The sequence below is a fragment of the Atheta coriaria genome, unplaced genomic scaffold, assembly GCF_025399875.1.
Source record: "Atheta coriaria isolate IRGN ID8LTWV9N9 unplaced genomic scaffold, Caltech_Dcor_3.1 hic_scaffold_7_pilon, whole genome shotgun sequence".
Classification (NCBI taxonomy): domain Eukaryota; kingdom Metazoa; phylum Arthropoda; class Insecta; order Coleoptera; family Staphylinidae; genus Dalotia; species Dalotia coriaria.
Genome location: NW_027045449.1, coordinates 3,393,405 through 3,421,127, shown reverse-complemented (window position 1 = coordinate 3,421,127; position 27,723 = coordinate 3,393,405). Strand labels below are relative to the sequence as shown.

General features: G+C 38.0%; 4 protein-coding genes across 4 annotated transcripts in view; 3 read left to right on the top strand and 1 right to left on the bottom strand.

Moving 5' to 3' along the window:
• The window catches only part of LOC135795516 (uncharacterized), a 29,361-nt gene extending 16,476 nt beyond the window's left edge, over positions 1–12,885 (top strand). The window contains exons 2-6 of the mRNA XM_065307224.1: positions 10,095–10,414; positions 11,731–11,817; positions 11,874–12,185; positions 12,251–12,496; positions 12,707–12,885. Coding sequence (XP_065163296.1) covers positions 11,757–11,817; positions 11,874–12,185; positions 12,251–12,496; positions 12,707–12,726 — 639 coding nt within the window. The 5' untranslated portion in view covers positions 10,095–10,414; positions 11,731–11,756 and the 3' untranslated portion in view covers positions 12,727–12,885. The remainder of the gene's footprint in view (positions 1–10,094; positions 10,415–11,730; positions 11,818–11,873; positions 12,186–12,250; positions 12,497–12,706) is intronic.
• Positions 12,886–13,059: 174 nt separating this feature from the next.
• Positions 13,060–15,136, top strand: LOC135795515 (nucleolar protein 58-like). Its single transcript, XM_065307223.1, has 3 exons — positions 13,060–13,241; positions 13,734–13,817; positions 13,909–15,136. Exons 1-3 carry the CDS (start codon positions 13,185–13,187, stop codon positions 14,446–14,448), a joined length of 681 nt encoding a protein of 226 aa, XP_065163295.1. The 5' UTR covers positions 13,060–13,184; the 3' UTR covers positions 14,449–15,136.
• A 53-nt stretch (positions 15,137–15,189) lies between these two features.
• On the bottom strand, positions 15,190–17,201 carry PIG-A (phosphatidylinositol glycan anchor biosynthesis class A). The gene is made up of 7 exons (XM_065307205.1): positions 16,988–17,201; positions 16,586–16,922; positions 16,295–16,529; positions 15,916–16,213; positions 15,742–15,839; positions 15,509–15,680; positions 15,190–15,438 (listed from the first exon to the last, which is right to left on the bottom strand). Exons 1-7 carry the CDS (start codon positions 16,999–17,001, stop codon positions 15,279–15,281), a joined length of 1,314 nt encoding a protein of 437 aa, XP_065163277.1. The 5' UTR covers positions 17,002–17,201; the 3' UTR covers positions 15,190–15,278.
• A 2,796-nt stretch (positions 17,202–19,997) lies between these two features.
• Positions 19,998–27,182, top strand: LOC135795495 (fatty acid synthase-like). Its single transcript, XM_065307187.1, has 12 exons — positions 19,998–20,441; positions 20,497–20,700; positions 20,798–22,221; positions 22,285–22,648; positions 22,701–23,946; positions 24,018–24,148; positions 24,205–24,355; positions 24,416–25,029; positions 25,087–25,242; positions 25,303–26,371; positions 26,431–26,691; positions 26,753–27,182. Exons 1-12 carry the CDS (start codon positions 20,020–20,022, stop codon positions 27,110–27,112), a joined length of 6,402 nt encoding a protein of 2,133 aa, XP_065163259.1. The 5' UTR covers positions 19,998–20,019; the 3' UTR covers positions 27,113–27,182.
• The last annotated feature ends 541 nt before the right edge of the window (positions 27,183–27,723 follow it).

The following is a 27,723-nucleotide window of genomic DNA, read 5'->3' as shown; positions in this document are numbered from 1 at the left end:
TATTTCACTCGTTTGCGTCGTCGTCTGAAATGAAACACCTTTTAAACTCACTCTCACCGAGTCTTTACGAAATGTATTATGTGAGAATGGATATCCAATACAGCAGTGCAACACCACACCAATATAGCACACGTTTTCTTCTTACTTTTTATTCTCTCAAGTCGAAACTTTCCTGCATCGCGCGACAGCGTCGTGCCTCGAAGTTCGAAGGCGAAGGCAGCGCATAACTCGCGAGCGGGCGCGCGCGCGCTGTTATTTGATATATGATTGCGGCGGTAATTAAGTTTCACCTCGAAATTATTGCTCGGGAACTGAATTCCACCGTGGATCTCATCGGATAAATCAAAGGAAAAGCGCGCATTGCTCGTTTAACAAATTTAACATATTCATATTTCACCGCGACTAAAAAATAACAAAAGTTTTACTAGTAGATATTGTTTTTGCTTGTTTGTGTTGTAAACGTGCTAAATATGGGCCGTGTGTGATTACGCAATGATTTATCGGGCGATGAATGGTTTATTAATTAGAAACCGGGCGTGGATTGCTTCCACATACAGCACTAATTTATCTTTTCATTTTCCTCGTAAGTAAACTCGTTGGTGGTAAAAAGGCGTGCATCTTTCTCGGACGAAAAACTCGGGAAGGTATAATTATCCGGTGAATTCGGGCGGATTGGTGGTGGTGCTGGGTGTCCGTGGAATGTGTAATTAGGTACCTTGGGAATTTCTCGGGCGCGCGCACATGCCGCGGATGGTTTTCGACGCTCGTGCCCTCCGGGCTCGCAACGATATTCGTGACCAATGGGTCAGTAACTCACACATTTCACATAAAACAAACAAAAAAACAACTACAAACAACCAAAACTTACACGTTTCTTACTTTTATAAAGTGTTGTATATGTTAGGCAACCAAATATACTCACTTTTATTATTTTCACACACTACTAATTGTCGAAACAAAAGAAAGTACTTACTGCAGCTTAAATAGAGTCGGTAGTGTGTTAATTAAAATTTTAATTACCTTGGCTTATCATCGCCGTCCGGTAATTTATTGCCGGAATGATCTATCGCGTTATTAATAACACCTGTTCGTGTGGTGTGTGTGTTGGGAAGTTTGTCGGGCGGGCAACTGGAACTCTTCGAATTTTTATAAATCGTTTTGACTTTGACTGCAACTCGGACTCGGGCGTCGCTCTTGACTGACATCCGAGCGCATTTCTGTTAATAGATTCCGTCCAATAATAACATGCATAAAATAACAATCACTCGCGATCGGGCTAATCCGTCAAGATATCTTTTTCAATATTTCCTTCGCGCTCGTGCACACTGCCCAACATACAAAGTGTTTCAAGCCTGAAAAACAAAAAAACTAAATATACAGTCATCTTAAACATATAGGTTATTAAAACGCGTTTAAAATAAATAACCACATGTTTTCTGTTGAGGTTATGTTTCTGTAATATCATGACTCACTTTTTACGTCTTCTCAACGCATGCTGTAACTTTAAACACATGTAGGTATACATTTATATAGGTGATGTTGTTGTGTGTGTGTGGGTAAACGTACAAGATTAATGACTGGCGCGATCTGATTCGATAAACTAATGAACTATTGTGTTTAAAATAACTTACTCGCGTCCTAGCGCACGCAGGCAAAACAACTTTGAGCCCTGAATTTGAATCGGGCCACAGACACAACCACAACAACAGCACAACGTAACATAACCTACAGTTTGACAAATTGTTGTACAATGCGTGTTTTGAATACTTAGGTACATGTACATAACCTAAATAATACAATGAATATTATAATCGAAACACTTTGTATAATGTTGTATGGATCGTATGAATAAAAATTAGATCATACGATTGAAGATGCGAGATGTAAATGTTGAGGTTATGTAACGAGCAGAAGACTATTCTTATGACTTGTTAAAGCGGCTTGATTTATCTGATTTCAATTAGGATTTTCAATTATTGCTGTTTTACGCTTTGTATTACGTATTGTGTATGATACAATGCAAAATAATGATAGGCAACTCATTACACATTACATTAGTAAAGTGGGTTGCATATTTTTTTTGTGATTGAAATTTGGGAATTTACTTATCTGTAGATGAAAGTGTTTTCGGTGAAAGTCGGTAAGTCGTCGCTTACGGCTGGCGTAATAACCGCCGTGATAAAACCCCTCATTAAACCGCGTGCGCACACAGTGCACACACTTCAGCGGCAGGCGGCACGTGGCTGGCTGCGTCCGACAGGACGAAACAATCATCTCCACCCACCTAGTATAGTAGTAGTTTAAGGCGCCGCGTCGCCGCCGCCACCGGCGCGCGTAACCCAACCATCATCAGGGCGGTGTGTGTCGTGGTTGTGGATAGCTCGACGGCGTGTCACGATCAAAAATGGTCACGATCAAATTGATAATCGCGCGTAATAATGTGCGCTGCTACAAAGTGTAGTACTCGTCGGTTATTACAGAGTAAACTTGTAAAGAAAAGATGAACCTGCCACAAACAAACATTGACGTGACTCACCCACACGTGAAAGATATGCAACCCAAACAACAGTGTACGCATATGAGTCAAGTTCTTTTGAAAATTAATTTTCTTCTTTTGACATTTTAAACATCCTAACCAAAAATATTTAAATATTAAAACTTAATAAAGTCTTTTTATATTTTTCTTATGACATAGTCATATAGACTTCAGTGGAGAATTCGTAACAATGTGCGTTTCTGTTTCTGCGTTTTTTTTGGGGGGCAGACAGTAGGCGACGGCGGCGACGGCGACGCGCAGTCCGCACACAATGCACGCGCGGTGTACGTACACGATGTCGCCGTCTCCATGGAGACAGTTCGCAGCGGGAGGCGGAGCAATCGATATCAAACCATCAAATACGCCGTATCGCCCCCATTCGTAGGGTATGGGGCTCCCTTCGGTCGGTTACTATCCGGTCGGACCGACGTCGACGCCGCCGCCGCCACCACTGCCACTATAGTCTACTATACGTCTCGCGGTAGCGCTATACTTAATGTAAATTAATTTCACTGTCACCAAGCTGAGCAAATTCCGGACAAAATTTGTTGTTTGAAGTAAACATTGCCTGAGACAATAATTTCATCTCTTAATACAAGATGGGCGAGTTCATCTTCGAGTAGTAGGTATATCAAAGGACAATAACAGGGATACCACATCCACTCGAACTTGTTGGTGTGTCCGAACGGTGAAGAACAGACCAGAACGGACCAGTAAATTAATATCATACATTCCCTAGTTATTTATATCTCTCGTGTGTTGGCAATATGTTACATGTATTAATCCAATAAATAAATATGACCGCCATAAATCGCCGTCGCGGGCGCGTTTCTCTGGCCATAACGTGCTCGAAAACCGCTCACAAACTATTCACACACAGTGTGTTACAAACAAAATGTGAAATAAACATTTTCAATCAAAACTAACCTCAATCATACGAAAAAAATATTTTAACCTAAAAATACAATGAAAAAAAATTAAATTTACGTAATAAAATGTAGAAATTATGAAATATTTGTATATTTATGTTACGATGATGTGGTTTTGGACTATGTGTATGTGATGGACGCGCAAGACGACCGAAAAAATATCGCGCTCGGTATATTACGAAGCGCAGCTCTATACGAAGTCGTCCGGGCCGTTTTCACGAGCGACGCGCCCGCGACGTAATTTATAATCCAATTAAACGGTCCTTCCGACCCAACAAAAGATTAACATTATTAATAACAATAACGAACGCACGTGATACGCTCCGATCCGATGCCGAAAATGAATTATTCAACTTTATCGTTAGTTTATTACATGTTATCATAACCTCAAATGTCGATAAACAATTGATGACTTGTTGACACTTGCACGTCTGCGACCAATCATAAAAGAGTATATAAATAAGACAATTGCCATTTGTTTGGTGTTGTGGTGTTGTGAAAGTGTCGGAATGTTGTATAAGTGTCGTGTGGTCGTGGTGGAGACTTGAATCCTCTTCACTGCAGCGTGAACGTCTGATTGGCAGGTTTCTTTGTCTCGCCACGCCGCTCAGAAACTGGCTTAAGCTGTTTGCAGGCGCGCGCATGCTCGCGCTCGCCATTGGTCGTCTTTTGTTTTAATTCGGTCGCCATTGCTCTCTCAACGCTTCTCTGCTTAAGTATTATTTTCTTATTAAATTATTATAGATGTGGATTATAATTTATTTTGATTCTGTTGTTTTACTCGTACGTAGGTAGTTGTTGTGGTTTAATCAAGTAGCAATTGATTGAATTGATTAGGATGATTGCCAATGAGTGAATAATCGGATGTTACTAATTTTCTTTGCTTGAATAACGTTCATTAGGCACGTGCACGTTTCGAAGTATAATAATACGGCGTTAAGGTTTATTTGCTACATTATTTAATCAAATCGGCTGCTCGGGGACACTTTCATCTTGTTTGCCGTTCGCTACCCTCCCTCTGTCGAACCTCGAACCAACTGATTACATCTCTAGGCAGTGCATAATCGCATTATACATATTATTCTGTTAACAGGCTTACATTATTCGTATTCAAACCGTCATTACGATGTGGTGCTTATCATGATTAAACATTCTTCAACAAATCTAACGTATCTAAATATTAAGTTTTAGGAATAATTTTATAGAAAATTTAATATTTTAGGTTAGGTTATGTAGTTTTTCTACTGTAGAGTCGTAATAGGGAGTAAAAAATAGGTTAGGTTTTATAATAATAGCAGGAAATAAGATTTACATCCAAATAATGATTCTGTAAGTATTTTTGTGTGATAATTTCATTTAAGAATTCATTTTTTTACGTTTAAACTCGAGTTAGAGTAAAAATTAACTTGCTCTGAATTTTATACCTGCGACTGTAATACGACTAGACCATTTTAGATAACCATCAACGTTTGTAGATATAATATAATAACTTCTTTTGCTTGATTTACTTTTACGTGTAGTTTTTGTTGCATGTTTTTCCCTGTGCCCCGTCACACAAAGCAGACAACGCGTAAGAACACTAATCTCATATGCTTATACACTTACCTATACAAAAATACAAAACCCTATCCCATCCACCAAAGAAGTCACTAAGCTTAGTCCACAGGTAAGACACGTTGGGAGTAGATTGTGGTGGAAAGTCACTCCTCCTGTCTGTGTGCCACCGTAGTCTCTCTGCGCTTGACTTCTTGACAATATGACAAGTCGCTTTTGACCCACATGCAGCACCACACATCGGAAACGCTGACTTTTGACAGCGGTCCACGCTGGCAGCACACAAAGAAAAAACAAGTGAAACTGTAACTGGGATTCCAAAGCGTGAAAAACAAGCCAGGACAAGTGTTTGATTCTTTCACGCTCGGATATTAACAAGTTGCTTGACAGCCGAGACTGAAGAATGATGCGTTTGTGTTGGGTATATGTGTGAAGAGATGTTTTATTTTTTATTCTGATCTAAGATTCACAGCATACGAATGACACGGTGACATATGATCAGAATAGTTTTAGGTTAGGTTATACATAACCTAATTCAACCTAATTTTTAAGTTGTTTAGTTGTTTCAAGGTTATGTTGAGTTGTTGTTGTGTTATTTTTGCAATGCGTTTTGTTCGAGTTTAGTTTTATTAGCTGCGAACGTTCGCGCACTCGCGCACACTCCCCCATCGCGAAAGCAGATGTTCCCGGCGTGCATTGTTGTCGCCCTGTGGGTGGGCATTGTTAACCCTCGACGCGCACACCTCCGCACATCTCATCGTCTTTTCTCTGTCTCATTCTCGTTGGATTCCCGAATTTATACGCTCCTTGTGCAAAAGTTAAAATTTTTTTCTTTTTTGCAAAAATTCATTAATTTCTGAAATTCTTGTAACCTTATTAGAAATACCTATGTTTTGAGGTTAGGACCATTCTGGTGATGGTGATTCCTGATAAAATACTTCCATTAATTTAATATTTTCACATAGATACGTGGATGACACTATTATGTGTTTATTATTAATGCGTTTAAGATGAAGTTCGTATAATTTTTTTCCGCTGCGCACAATAGCCGCGCCATTGTTACGCAATAATCGATCGGATAATATTTTCGAAACGTTTTTTTATTGTGCGGGCGAGGGTTGATTTTTTTCTTCTCTTCGCGGCGTTCGTGTCGAGGGTGCCCTTCATAAAGAACGCGTTTTTCTATACGGCGCGTTTCGATTTTATTTATTATCCGATTCCAGGTATTAGCATGGACTACGCCCCCGAATCAAGGGTCCCATTGTCATTTTAATAGGACGTCAGGTGAGCGTGACATCTCATCTATATCTATGAAGGAGGCACGGCGAAGACGAGGAGGAGAAAAAATATCCTCACGCATTGGGGCTCAGCCCATTTTTTTGATATCAAGGCAGCGTTTTTTTTTCTTGTTTTGTTACTAATCCGTGGGGACAAAAAGCGGACAAAACAAGAATGGACAGTGTACATATTGAATTTTAATATGCATTTCGAATTTTATTTCGTTTAAACACACATGAAAGGAATATAAACTAAATTTAGTTAGTTACAGCGTTTATAATTCAAGAACGGATGAACAGATTTTGATGATCTATGATAGGGCTTCACACGAGACGAGAGTGGACGAGACTATCAACAGTATCGTCTCGGTCTCGGTATCGTCTCGTAAAAGCGATACGAGACCGAGACGATACGAGAAAAGTCTCGCGATACCCGTGAAGCCTTTGTTCTTATATTTTTTATCACATTTAATGGTTTTAAGTGTAAAGAAAACATTGAAGATCTTTGCAGTACAAAAGTTTAGTAATTTAATTACTCCAAAAATACATACATAGGTTAAAATATTAATTATCCCAATATTATTAAGTTGTCTACAAAATATTGTCAACATGAACACTGAAGGTCATGATATTCGGTTACTGACTTGTTCTTTTGAATATACAAAAGAAATATTTCACAGATGGCCATATATTGGATTTCATATATTGGCCCTTTTCTCATTTTACTAATATCAACTTCATAAAAAAAATTTCACGAGACCAATAACGAGACCAAAACGAGACTCGGACTGTGGTCTCGCTATCGCCGAGAAATTGATAAAACAAGTCTCGCCTCGGTATCGTCTCGCTTTTCCGAGACGAGATCGAGACGATACGAGAAAAGTCTCGGTATCGCGTGAAGCCCTAATCTATGATTTTTTTAATTCGTCTATATCCCGAATAAAAGAATAAATATTAAAATATTGAAAATTATGAGTACAAAGGTATCTAATAAGTATTGAAAATTAGTATAGAAATTCAATTATAGTTATAGTTAAATAATTGATTCCCAGATGGCGCTAAAGTGCATTATTAGCATTTCTCTTTTTTTACATTAAAATTGCTAATCTTATTTATGAAATCGACACATTACTAGATGCGGAATAAGAAAATAAAAATTATTTAGATTTTCACTAAAAATTTCAGGGACGAATTTTCTTGCCACAGCTAGTATTAAATAAATATCGGCAATTCAAGGATATGTTACATCCTGCTTACACTAAAATGAAAAACTAAATAAAGATTGGCGCGTGCAAACACAATTGACACGTTTAATTTGTGAATAATCCATTTTCATTACGCGTCCGTTTTAGAATTCGTTTGCGTCCTGACAAATGCCATTAGCGACGCTTGCGGATTAAACCCCCCGATAAAAAAAGCTCTAACACGCTGCAAACAAACAAGAAAACGAGATTTAAATTTATCACTCACTAAATTAGGAAATATCTGTATTGTAGTTACATTTTAACTTTTATTACACTCAACAAACAGGTGTTAAACTCAAAAATGTTAAAAATTGTATTTCAAAGTTGTTGATTTATATTGTGTCATGATGTCATTCATGGTCACGTTTTTTTGTTGGCTGCTGCGGTGTTTGTTTGCCGCGTTTGAATTCAGATTTAGGGGTGTAATGCGCGCACACGGAACCGATCCCGATTTAATTAAATTATTTTAACGCGCGGCGTGTTTGTTAGCGGGATTTGGCGAGCGGATTTGGCGACGCCGTCGCGTCGGGAGGGTTGAGTGATAGATAGGCGCGGCGCCACCCACCGCCACCGAACGCTGACTCGTAACACCCCCCTCGGGAAAGAAGCATTAACGAGTTATTAAGTCGATATCACGACGTTCGGATTTGTCGCGTGTTTAAACAAGGGTGCGTGCCGCACACGAAAAGCTCATGAATGTAGTGCGTGTCGGCTTTATTAAGACTTTAATAAAATGGTAATTCGCGTTTACCCTTCGGTCTATGTGCACGTGGATGTTGCGGAATAGTTGCGGAGTGACTCCAATGTAAATAAAAAATTCACACCGAAAAAAATTGTGTTTTTCGTCGATACCTATACATAATTTAGTGTATAATAGGTTATGTTGGGTTTTTTGTTTTTGTTTTAAGCGGGTAACGACGCGTGACGACCATATTGGACGAATATCGCGTGCGCGCGACCATTAAATAACCACCGGCTCGGAAGGGTACAAATTAAAAAAGCCCGACGAGCCAATATCTCGATGTCGACGGTGGACGTCGGTTGCGTCGCGATCCATCGACGATTTACGGCTCGAAATTGCCCGGCGTGAAAATGGCTGCTGTGCGGGGCCCGCCATTCACCGCCAAGCGTAAAACAAAAAACTCGCGGCGGTGCGGCACAACCAGATAAATAACGCAAAAACCGCAGCACAACAAAAACGAAACAAAACGAAAAGCGATTATGGTTTAGCTGCAAAAACGAAACAGGCTCGCAAAGTGCAAAGCAATTTTCTCGCGCCGGTTGCAATGAATTCTTTTCGTATTCGTATTTGCTGGCTTGCAGCGAGTGCGGAATTCCGAACGGTGATGCGCGCAAGAGGCACGTAATGTAATGCAGTGTGCGCGCGCTGTTCATACTTCATGAGCTCGGTGAGCCGTATCGCACGAATTACGCTCGAATCCGTCATAAATTTGAATGCTAAATTGCCTCGGCGTGCAACTGTTATTAATCTGTGGACTCGGACGTGGCACATGAGATAATATATTGTTTTGTATAAAATGAATCGAGTTAAAAATTACGCGCGTTTGACAAATTTTTGTTTTCCGCTGCAGATAGGCATATTGTAATGTAATAAATTATTTTTTAAAATTAATGAATTATGACTGCGTTTCAATATGTTAAATGAATTGGTTGTAGGTAAATCAAAGTCGTGACGTCACGATTCATGTAATAACATATCTATAGAAACTTAGGTATAGGGCAAAGTTTTGTTAGTTACAGCTTTTATAACTCAAGAACGGATGGACAGATTTTGATGAACTTTGATTTTTTGGATTTGTTTGCGTCGTGAATAGCAGAATAAATATTAAAATATCAAAAATTATTACTTATAGGGTGTTAAATAAGGGATGAAAGTTGTAATAGAGAATCAGTCATAGTTATAGCTAAATAATTGAATTCTAGATGGCGTTAAAGTTTTTTATTTGCATTTTTCAATTTTTTTAAATAAAATAACATTTGTTTGATAAAATTGATAAAATTTAACGAAATCACTCGCAAAAACTAGTTGCAAATATAAATAATTAGAAAATTAGGATTTTTTTCTAAAAATTTTGATTAATTATAAATTTTTGTTTAAGATATCATCGCACAACGAATCATTCATTATTTTTTTACATTCTATTGTATTCCCTATCAGACTATTTTGTTTCTTTGAGAAATTTCTGCGCGCCGCTATGTCTAGTCGCGCCACTATTGCGGTTTGATTCGTCCGCATTCCTTTGCCAACATCACAAATCTAAACTAGACAAAAAACACCCGTTTCACATCGAATTCGAAAAAGAATAGATATCATTCGGAATTCCCATCATGTAAGCATACTGCCTGCAGGCACACAAAACCCCAGAGGTCGGTGTTTTGGCCACCCCCAATGAAATAAAACAAACTTGGGAGTTTATAAAAAACGCATCAATCTCGATCTGCAAACCACTAGCATACACACACTCACACAACCCAAACACCGTGAAAAAAATGCTCAACACAAGAGTCAAGAGTCTTCTTTCTATTTTTCTAGCCGTGTTTTGAATCGAGAAGTTGTGTAGACGCGCAACAATCCGAGAAATACACCTGTAGAGGACCCTTGAGAAACGGCGGGGATCCCTTAAGACAATTTATCACCGCACACACACCGTATTCAAAGTGCGACCGGCGCAACAATGGCGAACGGCGTCGCAGTGCAACAAACAAGAGACAAAAAGGCAGCTCAATGATCTTTCGTCTTTTCGCCCTTTGTGCGCCGCTCTGTCTCTGGATGGGTTTTGTCTTTCACTGGCGGTTCGTGCCATTCCATCTTTCTTTTTTTCGGGAAAACGAATTGATGCAGCATGTGAGTAGGTGAGTTTCGAGTGTGTGAAAGTCGCATTTCGGCTGAAGGTGTGAATAATAAACGATGCTGCGATGTGTGGCAAATGACAAATCAGAAATAAACGATTTATCTTTTTTTGGGGGTAAAACGTTTTCGAATTGCATTATGAGGCAGCGTGTTGCTTTTTTCATGTCATAAAGCGTTTCTAATGATTGTGATTTTCTCGGAACGACGAAAAAACCTGTAAAATTTATAGAAATCAATCATTGACCAACAAAAAATCATTAATTATTTTATTTTGTATTAACTTGGGTTAATAACAATTTATTTAGCATATTCTAATCATAAATGAACAATAATTAATCCAAAACATTTGGTGTCTTAATAAAACCTCTAAAACATTTTCTACTTCAACGCATTGGGGGCGTTTAATTAGAAATTGTAAATCATAATCAGCTTGGGGCCGCTTTTAATTACTATTTATTAAAAGCGACCGTCGCGACGCCGTGTTACACGCCGTTATTACGATTCTTACAAGTTGTTCTTCTCGTCGGCGATGCGGTGGCGGCGGGGGTGTAACGATTACGCCCTCGTTTCGCGCGGAATTCATTAGGAGCGGCGCAATTAAAACAATGCGTCATGCACACGCCGAAAGCTAACGGCGGCGAAGATGTGCTTCTTAATTTGTTTATAAAGTTGCGGGTTGCGCTAATTGTTGTAATTTTAATTTATGCGCGCCGCTCGAACGGCGCACGACGGTGTTACGTTCATTAGGGGCGCAGCGCGGCGTCGCGCTTAATTGCATTCGCGCGCTGTGGGTTTTCCATTTTGAATTTTCCGGTTTCCGGTGTTTTCTTCGCGTGTTATTTATTGTTTCATGGTGATTTCTTGGCAAAAGAAACTTGTTTGGTTATTTTTAATCAAGGGAGATGCTCAACTAGATATATTTATTATTTTTGTTTTAAATTCTTTGATAAATTAAGATTATTGATGAAAATGTGCATTTATAAATTCAGCAATTTAAATGTTCAATACAGTATTTATGTCGCCCTCTTCTGGCAAAATACTTAAGCCATTTACTAAAACATTTTTTTAGCAGGTAACCTTTCTGAATAATTTCGAAATTTCAAAACTTATAACACATAGGTTTTTTGTAATGCACCTAAAAGCAAATTTTTTAATATTATAATATTAAGCAGTTGGATTTATTTTGCAAAATTAAATAAATTGTCAGTAACTGTCAGGTACAACGATACAGCGCCACCTTGTGGTTTTAATATAAAGTATTAAAGTTTGCTGCATTTGGAGTGTTGTCAATTTCGACGGTTATTCTCATGTTATTCAGTTGATGCTGTTCACAACAGACACAACATGGAGAAGTCACAACTAGAAAGTAATGAAATACCTACTGTAACTCAAGACATGATAGATGGTAAGCTTCTTATTCACAAAACCAACTGTTTTAAGTAAACGTCATTTTGATTACAGCTCTTGCAGCTCAATATATACCATTTCAACCTATTAATTACACAAATCAATTGATAGACACTTATGCAGAACTATTGAAAATCACAGAGGTAAACATCAGTGAATATAAAGAAGAAGAAAATAAGCAAAGGGCTGCGAATTATGCTCAACAAAAGGAAAAGATTAAGCTTTTATGTGATCTAGTGAATGATCGATCTGTATACATTGATGCATTGAAGAATTCTGTTCAACACCAAAAAGACTGCAATGAAACTCAATGTTTACAGCATATTTTAACTAATGAATTGAGTGATTTAAAACAGAAATATGGAGGTAATTTTATTGATATTAATATTCATTAATCAATTCTAGGACTAATTTTACTTTATTGCTTGTAGAAAATGTTCTGGAAACATCTGAGAATATTCTAAAACATTACATGGATGTATTCCACTTTAAAATTATTCAAATTTTAGATATGAATGAATATTTAAGAGTGGTTATACAATTTTTAATAGATGGTAAACTAATTTCCCAATTTCCAGTGCAAATGGACATTGAAAAGAAGTCAAATAAAATTATTGATATTAAGACACAGATTTATCCTCCAGATAAGTTGATGGTTTGGTTAGAGAAGCGTAAGGGTAATATGTTAGGATTAATTACAAATCTTAGGAAAACATTAGTAGAATTAGAGGATAGATATTAAAAGAGTAGTTATTTCATTTGTAAATATATATAAATCATGCATATAATAATTGTATTAACTAATTCGATATTAAAATGGCGATAATATAATAATTAATAAATAATTGTATTTATAAACTCATTTATTTGTTTTCTGCATGTTATAGAGGTTAGTGTTTTGGAGTGAATTCGCCAAAAATTACCAGAAAAGTGGATATCAAATATGGAGAATCAAATAATATTTGAGGTTTATTTTTTGATGGAAACTTCTGTAATACTTGGCAGGAATATTATTATAAAGTATGAAAAATGCAAAAATGGAAATAAATCATGAATATATTAATGACACCTGAGATGACTGTTACGTGTATATTCTAGTGAAAGTGAAAAAATGCAAAGAATGCAAAGTTCGTTACACCAAGCGAGTTTGAATGCGAAAGATTCAAAAGAATGCTGGCATTCCGAGTACACCCGAAGGTGTAAGTTTGGCGCTGCACGCGCCGCGCGGCTGTCAGCAGTGCAACGCGCGGTCACGTGACGACGCGGTCGCCATTTGCGCTGTATAAACAACGAGCGGGCCGGAACGCAGTCGCGCTTAATTCTTATCCAAAGCGCCTCGTACATAGTGTTCCAAGACGTGTTAAAATGTCCGAGACAGACGCCGTGAACGCCAAGACCGCGCTCAGCGAGGAAAGCAATCAGGTGAGTGCTCAAATCACGTATTTCAAGAGATATTCGCCGACGTCGCGAGCCGCAATTCGCGCGCATCGCAGTCGGCACGGCAGCGCGACTTTTGGATAGCGCGCGCCGTTTCGTGCTTTGTTGTGCTCGCTTTGCGCAAACATGCATCGGTACGCGCGCATATCTTGCGTGAAATTACGCAACGAAGGATATCAAATCGGACGCGAGGCGTTTTAATTAACATTTTGGGGCATATTGATGTAATAATAACGCGCATCGACTTTCCAATTGGCATCTATCTTGCTTGCTGTCTGTTGTATTCTTCGGTTTGGCGGCGTTTACACTGCGCACCGACGTACGTCCAACGCTCGCTACGCATCGTTGTATTGAGTGCGGCGTCGTACGTACGTCTGCGCTTGATTTCTTTCTTGTTTATGTACTTTTGGAGGGAAATAAATGCGCGCGTCGCATAACTTTTGAATAGTTGTTTTAAATCTCGCATTTTTTTTACAGAATGAAAAGTCGCCAAAAGCCAGAAAGAGCAGTAAGGGTAGGGCGATAGATCGTGCTCGCGAAGAGAGCGAAGCCATAACAAAGGTAATGCATCTTTGTAATTAATATTGCACTAAAAGATTTTATTTCATGAAAAATGCATGTAATTTTAAACTTTAACACAATTTGTTTTTAGGATCTTGCACCAGAGATTGAAGGACGCCGGCGTACACGATCAGCCGCCAAAGGTATTATTCCAGCGATACCGCCTCCACCTGCCAAGAAGGAGAAAAAGACGCCGGCGCCAAAATCGGACGGCAAGCCAAAAGGACGAGGACGTCCGCGGAAGAATGCGAGTGTCTCCGAAGAGGAACCGGTGAGCGACGAAGTCAGCAAAGAAGAAGCCGCTGATAAGATGGACACAGACGAAAGTGATAAGAACGACACCGAGAAAGAAGAGAAGGAAGAAAAGAAGGTAGAGAAGAAAACCGACAAGAAACCCACACCGGTGGTGGAGAATAACACACACGACAGCAAAGATGAGGCGGCGAATAATAACGGCGACGGTGACGACGCCAAAGAAGACAGCAAGTCGGAGGCGACTGAGAACGGCGAGAAGGAAGCCGACACAACGCCCGCCAAGACGACGGACGCGAAAGACAAACCAGAGGAGAAGAAATCTACGCCCGCCGCCGGCGAGAGTAAAGACGACGAGGCGGCCACAGTATCTGAGTAGGCGAGTGAATCTGTTGCGAGCACGATATGACTCTGTTTGGACGCGTACGGCGAGAGTATGAGATTTTATTTCGAATATTATACATATATGAATATAAGGAGAACATGTCGCGGATTTATCTAACTGAGTAACGATCGTATTTCTTTTTCTTTTTTGTTTGAAATAGCAGGCACGCGAGCGATGTAATTGTATAGGTACAAATATGGAAAGCCAGGTGTGTAATCAACATGGTTTTATTTGTTTCATTTCCGTGTTCGTCCGTCGCGGTTCCCATTTAGTTCAAAACGCGTATTGTTGTACTATTCTAGAGCTAGAGCGTAAGTTAATGGAATTTTATACTTGAGGAAAACTTGTACAAAAAATAATCCTTGCATTCGATTCAAATAATTTGTAAATTTCGCCAAAATTTTTGTTACTTTAGATGATGATATCTTATTAACCACACCACACGCATTCGCGGCATGCGATGAGTTAGCATTTGCTCGATGGGCCATACTTAAGTTTAAATATTTGTACACAGTGTACGCAGATTTTTGTCCATATTTCTGAAGGCGATATGAGCAGCAATTGATGAAAGAATGGGATGTATGAAATAAATAATAATTGTGGTTTTTCTACTTTACTTTTAATGTGTAATAAGATTGTACTATCCTATTATTGATAAATAAAAATTTAGACAAATTCCTAACGATTGCGTTTACATAAGATGATTTGTAAAGCAATTAAAGTAGAAAAAGTAAATTTTGCTGCACATGCGCCGATTCAATTTTACAGCACATATAACGTTTATTATGGCATAAATTGAACATTATCATAGATTGTTGATAATATTAATTTATTTTCTTTTCTCTTCGTTTTAGGATCACTTCCATATCGTAATCTGGAGCAATATCGATGTTCTTGGATGGAAAAATGTATTCCAGTATCATTAAAATAACTTTACATAAAGTAACTACGAGGAGGAATGGCCAAGCCCCCGTTGACAAGTAACTATAAGAAATTTAAAATAAAATGAGTGTTTAGGTGATTAATAATAATAGTTTTTATGTAGTTATGTTACCTAGCGAGTTGTTCCCCGGGGCTTTTCAATTCAGTTCTTAAAATGTGATTGTAAACAACCTCGGTTCGTTGTGTTACGTTTAGCCAGTTGTAATATGAACGCACTCGGTCGTTATTTACGTATGGACACGGTATATCGCCAGCTTCCATTTTGGCAATTGCAGCTTCAACACCTTTAAATACAGAGCAATTAAATTAAACATTTTAAGGTTTTTATTTTGAAATTAATTTTGCCTTTAATTAAAGCTTCGGCAGTGGGTTCCGTTAAAAATATCATATCACTTGGTAGAACTTCTGGAATGCCTCCGACTTGTGTAGATACCACGTGCAATCTAGGTAAGAATATGTATTTTGCATATTAACTCGATTTCTAACTTTATTTTGAATTGTTTTATGTATAATTCTTACCCGCATGATGCGGCTTCAACGATAGCCATGCAGAATGCCTCTGTCAATGAGGTATTCAAGAAGATATGCCCCTGATTTAAAACGTCGGTCACCTCGGAATGTTTTAATGCGCCTAGCAATGTTACCCTGTCGTGCAAACCGAACTGTTCGCGGATTTCCTGCAGCAGCCACAGTTTGGGACCATCGCCACCAATCAGAAAACTTACATTGGGATACCTAACACAGATGTCCGCCATCACTTGCGCCATCAAATCGACGCCCTTGCGATAAACCAGACGTGATACTACTACTATAACAACTGGAATGATGAAACAAACATTTTGATTTATTGTTTGGTGGATACTTTTAAGGTAAGTGAAAGTTTTAAAATAATTCTTACTGGAATCTTTCGGTCTCATTTGAACTTGTGGAGTAAACGAATATGTATCTACCGCATTCGGTATTACTGACACCCGATCAAAACTAACTTTCGCCCGTAAGACCGTGTTCTCTTTACCGATGTGCGACACACAAATGCAATGCGTGCATGCGACCAAAGAAATCTCCAAAAACTTGTTGGTCAAAACAGCAGACATGTCAGCAAACCCAAAAAGACTGTGATCCGTAAATACAGTCTGAAATTCAGTGCCCAAAATTACACACAGTGCTTAATTATAATATGTAAAAGTACCTTTAACTTCATTAAGTTTCCAATTAGCATTGCTTCATGTGCAAGTGCACTGAAAGCTGAATGCCCATGGACTATTTCAATCCTCTCTCTGATATAAATGTATCTTATTAATGGAATGTTTGCAATCATAGTTGGAAGAATACATTGATTGTAGAAGACTTTTATTGGGAGGTAGTAAACTTTTAGTCCATTTGTCATGTATCTGATACCTTTCCTATTATCATAGCTGTGGGTAATCACAATGACTTTATGACCCCTTGAAATCAGACATTGTGCTAAATTGTATATATGTTCTTCTACTCCTCCCACATTAGGGTAGAAAAAATCGGATACTAAACTAAAAATTAAAACAATTGATGAGTAATATTGATATTTGATATTGAAAGAAAAAAGTTTAGTTACCATATTCGTTGCATTGTAATGTGTTAAACGTGGTGGCACATCGAAACTTAACCCATATTTAAACTTAATTTACATTTTTGGTTTGTTTTTTAATGTTTCAAGTTGCTCTTCATGTAATAATTGATGAATTATGGTGATTATTGCTGATTAACTATAGGTAAACAACTTTCAGCTGGAAGTAAAAATGGTTGCATATACGCTAGTAAAGTATCTACCTTAGCGCCGCCTCGTGGCTTATTTCTTAAATAGTGAGATCTGAAACCTTGAGTACCATGTTATACCATTATACCATGTTATGTTATATATATACTAGTTAACCGGGCAAACGTTGTTTTGCCATATAAATTATTTCTAGTTTCTAGATAAATTTTAGTGTAGACAAAGAGTAACTTACTTATTATAAGTGTGTCAGTATGAAAAATTTAATTAACTGAACTAATTGTGCCAAATACACTTAAAATTAATAATTTTATTATTATGAATAAAATAGTAATCTATAATATAAAAATGAATCGCAAAAGTGTTGTTAACCATTGTAAACGTTACTTACTACACTTGATACGTATACCATAATGATGGCCGAAAACTGTGTAGGGTGTGACAGAAGTCTTATTGTGTGAGTGAAAAAGAAGACCGGCTTCAGTCTCATTCCTTCAAGCGGTATGAAAAGTGAATAAATTACTAAAATGGCTATAAAAAATAGGGTAGTTAGTTCTTTTTCACTAAACATGATTATTCAATTTTAATAGCAAACAAATAATTTCAATTATTGTCACAATTTTATAAGTAAAGCTCTGATTGCAGGAGTGATGGAAAACCGTGGCAGCCTGGAAAAAATTCCAGAATTTGCAGTGCACATTTTGTTGGGGGTGAAAAATCTAACAATCCACTCAATGAATCTTATCACCCAACTATATTTCCTCTAATATACGTAAAAAAAAATGAAATTCTAATGCAGGTTTACGAGCTGAGAGATTGCGAAAACGACGGGAAAGAATTTCATCTGCAATAATTAATACAGCTCCAGCAGATGCTGCAGTTGATGAAATAGTTGTTTCTGAGAAACATGATATTGGCATACAAACAAAAATATTTTTTTGTCGACATTTTTTTTAAATGTTTAATTATTGATAATATATTCAATAAGAAAGTGTAAACATTAGCTTGACAGGTGTAGCTTACCCACCATTTAAAAAATAAGCCACGAGGCGGCGCTAAGGTAGATACTTTACTAGCGTATAGTATATTTAAAAAAGTACTATTTATAGCAGTTACATAGCCGTAAGAGGGCGCTGGGACATAGTATAGAGAGATTTTATAGAATACTAGTTAACCGGGCAAACGTTGTTTTGCCATATAAATTATTTCAAGTTTCTAGATAAATTTTAGTGTAGACAAAAAGTAACTTACTTATTATAAAAAATAGGGGTTGGTGATAAGAAACCAAAAATTTAGGGTTGTATGTATATTTTAATGCCACATTAAAAGAATAAAAACAAAAAATTTCGACCAAAATTTAAAAAAAATTAAGGGTGAACAACCCTTATCACTTAGAGATATGAAGTTACCGATTCTCAGACCTACTGAATACGCATATAAAAATTTTCTTTGAGCGGGATGAAAAATGATTAAATTACTAAAATGGCTATAAAGAAATAGGGGTTGGTGATAAAAAACTAAAAATTTAGGGTTGTATGTATTTTTTAATTCCACATTATAAGAAAAAATAAAAACAAAAGAATTTGTCCAAAAATTTAAAAAAAACTTAAGGGTGAACAACCCTTATCACTTAGGGGTATGAAAAATAGATGTTAGCCGATTCTCAGACCTACTGAATACGCATATAAAATTTGGTAAAAATCGGTAAAGCCGTTTCGGAGGAGTATGGAAACAAACACTGTGACACGCAAATTTTATATATATAGATTTTTTCTGTAATACATAATAATGAAGTTTATGCATAATACATTTTCAAGCTGTGTCATAGAATCTGCTATATCGAATATCATGATTTAGCGTAATTTTGAAAATTTCGCATTTGGAAAAACATTAAATCCCACTTTCCGACTTTTAAAAAACGATAAAATGCTTGTAGCATTGGAAAATTTTCAATCATGACGTATTAGTCTGCGACATGCGTGAACCCCACGGTCAAGGACAATTAATTTACCGTCTGCACTGCCGTGTAACACTTATATAATCGCAATTCATATTTAAATTCGTATTGGATGTAGATTTCAAAGTAAACATGCAACTTATTCACTTTCATTTTATTTTCAACACAAACCTTTAACAAATATTTAATTTTATTTTCTTAATAAATTTAGATTAACATAATAACAACAATAAATATCAATATTCATTTTTACTATAGTAATATTGGGCTTAGTTTGTGCGTAGTTTTAATTATTTCAATTTCACTTTTATTTGCGTCAAATTTAAACCAACAATTCATCTATCACAATATCGATATTTTCTAATGAATTAAATTCAAAATATGCCCCATATTACCCTGAGCACAAGTTTCACAGGAAACTAACACGTATGCAAAGCGTAACCTTTCGTGCAAAATCTGAAAATGTTTTGCAAACAATGCTTCATTTACAACGAAACTCACAAAATTCATGGAAAGCAAATTGCTTGCATAATATATACATATTTGAATACTTATTTGATAATGTACATTGCACCCTGCTGCAAATACCGAAATTGCTAATTAAAAATTCTTTAAACTTTGAAGGTAAACACGTAAACACATAAACACGTAAATAGTAAATACTACAAAAACAAACGAAAATAATTTATTGTAAAATGTACTTTACGTTCGTTTTGAACTTTGTTCCATGGTAAGAACTCAAAAATTCCCTTGACCTTAGGAATTAATGATGCGAATATTTCATGCAAACAATAAGTATTGAATCAAAAAAGCGCACCAGTTTTTGCTGCTAGTTGTCTAAACATGCGCATAACTAGCCCCCGTACTGCTTATATAAATGCAAAAAATTTAGGAATGTGTTTAGTGATTCGCCATTATGTCACCTTGCAACACGGAAAGCGACGATGACATCGTCATCACGGGCATGTCGGGGCAGTTCCCCAACTCGCGCTCCGCGAAGGAATACATCGATCAGTTGCTGAACAAAGTGAATCTCTGCGATGAGGACGAACGACGCGGAAAGATCGACCACCCTGAGATCCCCAAACTGGGGGGACGACTTTGGGAGGTCGAACTTTTCGATCCGGGTAGCTTTGGAATCCATGCATTCCAGTCAATATACACTGATCCTATGGGACGCATCTTTCTGGAACAAGTATACCAAGCACTATTCGATGCAGGTATACATCCGGATGAATTGAAAGGGACCAAAACCGGCGTCTTTACCGGCGGTTGCGCCTCCGAGTATGAATTGTGCTTTTACAAAGGGATCAAGGAGGATAATAATATTATTCCTGGGTTTGTGAAATAATTTATTATAATAAGGCCAAAAAGGTAATGATTGATATTGTAGTGCCACCCGTTCCATGAATGCACAGAGGGTGAGTTACTGCCTTCAAGTGAATGGCCCAGCAATGAATTTGGACACAGCATGTAGTAGTGGAATGTATGCTTTGGATGCGGCATATAACGCTATTCGTCAAGGACGATGCGATCAGGCCATAGTTGGCGGAACCAATTTGTGTTTGGATCCTTACTTGACTCTGCAATTTGCAAGGTAGGATTTTTGTATGGAAATCCAGTTGTATTGTTTTATATTTATTATTTTAATAATATACATAAGTGTTAAACGGGTACACATTTGCTCATTTTAGATTAGGAGTACTTAATATTGGAGGCGGATGTCGTCCATTTGATAATGACGCAACTGGTTATACTCGCTCTGAAGCTATTGTTGCAATGGTGCTTCAGAAACGCCCGGAAGCAAAGCGAATTTACGCAAAACTAGTTCACGCGAAAGCCAATGCGGACGGTTTCAAATCGCAAGGCATTACGTTTCCATCTTTTGATGGTCAACTTGCCGTTTTGAAAGAAGTCTATTCCGAGGGAAAAGTGGATCCTAAAGAAATCGGATTCTTAGAGGCACACGGAACGGGCACCAGGGTCGGTGATCCAGAAGAACTCACTGTCATTGACGAGTTCTTCAAACCGACCAAGGAAGCCCCGCTTATGATTGGCTCCGTAAAAGGCAACATTGGACACACGGAACCATCGGCCGGTTTGTGTTCAATGGTAAAAGTTATGCACGCGTTGAACACTGGACAAATTGCTCCAAACATTCATTACGATAAACCTAGAGAAGGTGTATCCGCGTTGGCGGAACAACGATTGAAAGTTCTAACAGAAGTGACACCTTTCCCGAAAGATAAGAAATACGCGGGTGTTAATAGTTTTGGTTTTGGCGGCGGAAATGCGCACGCCATTGTAGAAAGATATTTTAAAATTAATCCGGAGAGATCTCAACCTGTAAAATCAAGATTGGTTTGTTACAGTGGCCGAACGCAAGCTGCTTTGGATACAATTCACGATGAAATAGCAAAATGTAAAGATGTAGAATATCTCGGTCTTTTGCAGGAATCATTTAAAACCAATATTGATACTCATCTATATCGAGGGTATACAATTGTTGGTAAGAATGTGAGGTCTTCTATGAAGGCACCATATTCAGGAGATGACAAAATAAAGTTGATAATAGGCAACTTTACATCAGCCAAATGCATTGAAAATCTTAAACAAATTCCGCTGCTGAAAAGTATTCTAGAACAAAACAAAGGTGATCCTAAGGTTGTACTCTTACAAGCATTTAAAGGGCTTTGTTTACCAGTGGAACCTTTCACAAGCACTAAACCAGAAGTAATTGAGGAATGGATCAAATCAACTTCCATTTATTCTTACAAGGGAACCATTGTACTTTTGGGCAATGCCACAATTCCTGCACACCTAAAGAAAAAATGCAACCTTATTACATTTGGTGATGACCTCAAAGAAGACAGTTTCTTATGTAATGTTGGCAAACTCTACGAATTGGGATTCCAGCCACAAGTTTACAAGCTTTATCCACGGAATAATTATCCTGTCAGTGCCGGTACTGACATGCTTGGTCACCTGCTCAAGTGGAAGCACAAACCGATTAATATGATCCGATGGGCAAAAGATGTTGTCTTCCAAGCAGAGCGCGTCGATGTTATTAATGCAGTTAATAAGGACCATGCGTACATTCGTGGTCACATGATTGACAGTAATGCAATCCACACAGTATTACAAAATAGATATGTTTTTTAAATGTTTTCTTCATTTTCAGATAGGAACTTATTTCCGGCTACAGGCTATATTATCCACGTTTGGAACCTATACGCCGATTTAAATGGTCTTTATTCACAAGGTCTTGGCGTTGTTTTCGAAAATCTTCGATTCCATAGAGCATGTACGCTTACTGATATCGATCTGGAATTGTACATAGTTGTGGAACACAATGGTAATTTTGAAGTGTCTGAAAATGGCGCAACTGTTGTTACCGGAAGGATCCAACGGTACGACGAAAAAACAGAAGGCAGTGAGGCATTTATTACTGATGAAGAAGAACAACGTGATAGTACTGCAGACCAGTATATTCTGACGGCTAAAGATGCCTATCGTGAATTAAGATTGAGAGGATATAATTACGGGTAAATGTCTGAAACTTTTATTTTGGTAAAAATGTAATAATCATTATTTCAGTGGATTGTTCCGTGCAATAGAGGAAGTGACCCCCACCGTTGCTACCATTAAATGGGACAACAACTGGGTTACTTTCCTGGATAACATGATGCAAGTGTGTATTTTGAATCAGGACACAAGAAGTCTCTACGTGCCAGTAGGACTTGAACGTTTGGTGCTTCGGGCACAAAATCATATGGATTATGTCAATGCCAAGGAGGATAAATTGGTCACGGTTCGTTTCTTCAAAGACTGCATGACGGTACGCTCCAAATACATCGAAATGCGTGGACTGAATGCTAAGTCAATTGCCCGAAGAAAGGAACGTCTGGTACCCGTATTAGAGAATTATCAGTTTGTTCCAAATGACTACACCACGAATCTTGCTACTTCGGTTAGGATAAATATTCAATTACTGCTTGAATCTAAGCAAACCGTGAGTTTTACAGTCGCTGAACTGGTAGGAGACGATGAAAGTGAAGACTCGGTAATCACAAATCAAATTTGCAACGCCATAGAAGATCTTCCTCTTGTGATTCCTGATATGACTATCATTACCAAGAAGGAAGGTCTTGAAGTACCTAATTGCAAAATTGAAGCTGAATTAACAGAACCAAAACTTTTGTTGGTTTGTAAGCAGCCGTGTGAAACATTATTCGATGACATTGACAAGTATTTGATTCCCGATGGATTTATGATGTGTTTCTGTTCTAAAGAGCAATCATTCCCAGAATCTTTGGTGGTCCTTACAAAACACACCATTATTCTTGAAGAAAACAGTACTAAATATCCGATTGTGTACTTTTTACGGAAACGACTTCCGGCCGCATCTAGAACAATAACCATAGACATTTCCAACTCAGAAGATATGAGTTGGCTATGGGCTGCTCAAGACGCAATGAAAACTGACGCGGGTGTAGTTCTTGTTGCACAAAACAACTACAAAAACGGAATATTAGGTTTTACGAATTGTTTAAATAAGGAACCAGGTAGTGACAAGGTTAGCTGCATCTTCCTTCAAGATAAATCGGTACAGTTTGATGAAAACAATAACGCCAATGATGCGGTTCAAAAACAGCTCAATAAACAAATGAAAATCAATGTATTCATGGATGGGCAATGGGGAACCTACCGACATTTGTTATTATCCGATTCGGATAAGGTGTTATCACATCATTGGTTTGCTAAGACATTGAACCCAGGTGATTTATCAACGTTGTGTTGGACTCAAGGACCAATCCGACCAGAACACCAAGCTAAAATGAAGGTATGTGGCAAATTAGCAATTTTGAAAATGTTTTAATAAAGATTTTGCATATGTTTATTATTTTTGTTCAGATTATGTACGCCGCACTAAATTTCCGTGATTTGATGCTTGCTTCCGGCAAACTATCACCTGAAGCAATTACGACTGATCGTTTAATCCAAGATCGTTTGCAAGGCTTTGAATATGTCGGTTATGACAATAAGTAAATTACATTTTAACAATTTCTGTTCCCAGTTGTATAAATTGTTCTTGTTTTAGGGGTAAACGAGTTTGTTCCATGGGTGCCGGAGGTATTTCAAACTTAGCGCAAGATTGTCATTACATGCTAGAAATTCCCGACCATTTAAGTATGGAGGACGCGGCGACTGTTCTTGTAGTCTACAGTACCGTTATGTTCGGCTTGATTCATGTAACTTTTATTTTATTTTTGTTTATCTTACAATTTATTACAACTTCTATAAACATTTAGAGAGCTGATCTACAAAAAGGACAATCAATTCTTATTCATTCTGGTACTGGGGGCGTAGGTTTATCAGCATTGAATGTCTGCTCTTACTTCAACTGCGATATCTTCGTGACAGTCGGTACTCAAGAGAAGAGAGATTTTCTACGAGAGCATTATCCTCACATCAAATCGAGTCATATTGGTTCTTCACGCGACACTAGCTTCAAAGAGATGATTATGCGCGAAACAAATGGACGAGGTGTTGATATCGTTTTAAATTCATTGGCCGAGGAAAAGTTGTTGGCGTCTGTACAGTGTCTCGCACATGGTGGCTCATTCGTTGAAATCGGCAAGTACGATCTAGACAAAAACAATGGCCTCTGTTTGGATTTGGCTATGCGGGAATGTAGACATATTGGAGTAATGTTGGATTCGTGCTTGATGGATCAAAGTTGCAGCGGCGTGTTGCACACGCTGTGGGCAAATGCATTCCGGGATGGCTACATTAAGCCCTTGCCAAGGACGATATTCGAAATGGATGAGTTGGACAAGGCATTTAAATACTTGAGTACCGGTAAACATATTGGTAAAGTGATGATTCGTATAGATCACGAAAAGGAGCATAAAGTTTTACCAAGGTTAGTAAAATTTTGAAATGTAACGTTGTTTAGTTCATAAACAATTGTTTTTTCTAGGTATTACTGCGATCCAAGCAAATCTTACATTCTTTTTGGTGGGTTGGGAGGTTTTGGCTTGGAGCTGGCCGATTGGTTAGTTGTCCGAGGAGCAAAACATATTATTCTCTCTTCTAGGACTGGCATTACAACCGGTTATCAGCGTTACCGGATAGCGTAAGTTGAAATTTTGCAATAATCGTACTGGATTTTACTGATTCTAAAATATTTCTTCAGTATTTGGCAAGCGTACGGAGTGAAAGTTACAATTTTAATGGAAAATATAATTGATTATGATACATGTTACAAAGCACTTAAGGACATTCATGCAATAGCCCCAATTGATGGTATATTTAACTTGGCTGTAGTCTTAAAAGATGCTATTTTTGAGCATCAGACTATTGAAACAATGAAAGTTTCAATGGAACCTAAGGCCATTCTCACCGAACATTTAGACAAGATAACTCGTCAACTTTGTCCGAAGATGAGCACATTTGTAGTATTCTCGTCGGTATCTTGCGGACGCGGTAATGGCGGTCAAACTAATTACGGTTATTCCAATTCCGTCATGGAGCGCATCTGTGAACAACGGCACGCAGCCGGTTTTCCGGCGCTTGCTGTACAATGGGGAGCAATTGGTGACGTAGGTCTTCTGGAGGCTCTTCAAAAGGAGCACAACGAAATTGCTATCGGTGGCACGTTGCAACAAAAGGTTGGGAACTGCCTTGCGGTGTTTGACGAACTTCTTCTGTCGCGCTGTCCGATTGTCTCAAGTATTGTCGTCGCCGAGAAGTTTAACAAGCGTTCTGCAGACTCACCCATTGAAGCAGTATGTCGTATTCTTGGTGTACAGGACGTTAAATCAGTTAGTCCGCATACCTGCTTACCTGAACTAGGTATGGACTCTATGATGGCCGTCGAGATCAAGCAGACGCTGGAGCGTGACTTTGAAGTATCTCTAACGCCAAACGATTTAAGATCACTTACTTTTGCTAAACTGGAGGAGATGAGCTCGCGAAGTTCAGAAAAACCGGATGCGGCTATGGTTAATACAAACTCAGTGGAATTAACAATGTTGATTCCAGGCATACAGTTAGCTACGTCCAAAGAGCAAATTGTAGACTTTAATCAGGACGCGAGCAAATGTAAAGGTGATTTTATTCTTGCATTCCCTGGCGTTGATGCGGACTACAGAGCCTTTGAGATTATGTCAAATAAAATGAAGACACATATGAAGGTGATTAGTTATGACAGCATCACATTACAACAGAAGAACGTGGACGTTATTGTTGATTATTTATTCAAAGTGAGTACAACTTTCATTTGAATAAAACGTAAAATTAAATCGATAATATTCTTTTACAGGCTCTGAAAGACGAGATCAAATCGTTCAAGTCATTTAAATTCCTGGCACATTCAATAGGTAACTTTGCCGCCATTGAACTAATGAAACGTTTCGAAGCCATCAACATCCGGGGGAAACTGATATTACTCGATGGGGCACCGGATTTGATGTACAGCCTCTTCGAACTTATCAAGGGTAAAAGTCAGGATGATCTTGAATGCAACATGATTGAAGGTTTGGTGCAAACTACAATGCCTCATCAAGATATCACAAACCTTAGAGTAAGTGATGCTAAGCAATAACAAATAGACCAAAGAAAATAATTTAATGTGCATATTTCAGGAAACTCTCCTTCAAGGAAAGAACTACGCCGAACGCGTGGAACTAATGATGGCAAAATATTTTGATCACACGGAAATTGCTTTGGTTGATCAGATTAGGAGTTTGATGTTTAGTTTCGAGTCGCGTATGATGAGCATCCCGGCGTATCAGACACGACCGCAGAATGATAAATTAGCATCTGATGTGCTATTATATAAACCTACGGTGGTGGTGATCAAGAACATCTCCGAAGATTACAACCTTAGTGCCTTGTGCGAAAAGGCCGTCCGCGTGGAGACTTATGAAGGCAACCACTTGTCGATGTTGCTTAACGACAAGCTGCACAAACAATTGTCCATAGAATTCGAAATTGCGTCGTGAGGTCATTGTGATTAAAGCTATTTACTTGGCAGGGGAAATTTCAGTTTAATAAATAAAGTATGGCCGTATATATTCTTGTTCCATGCGTCTTTTCAACAATATATAAATTGTATTTCACCAACCGATCAGAATTTTCTGTTTTCAACTCTACACGCTTATCGGCGTTTGTGTACAAACAACTTTTTTATCACTTTGAACCAGTTTCATACCTGCGCTCGTGCTACGAACGTTCGAACGTTCAGTCTGTTCATATTTGCACGCGGCTTGACATCATTCTTCCGTGCATTTCGATTAAATTAATTACATTACATTTCATCGAGTAATATCGGTATACATTAGCAGTTATTGACAATAGTCGTCTACAGTGTTTTGCTAACGATGAGTTACGCGTGAAATTATTATAAAGCACATGTGTTTACTTGTGAATTAGTGGTCCGACGGCTATTGGATTATTGCGCAGAGGATTGGAATCAGAAATATCTGTCCTATTGATAATTCCGAGTAAGTATAATTAAAGTCTCTCCACGAGCACATGACAGAATTTCACGTGTATATTGTCGGTCAAAATTGCGTTTTTCATTCAAGTCCGTTATTCGACGGAACAGACTAAA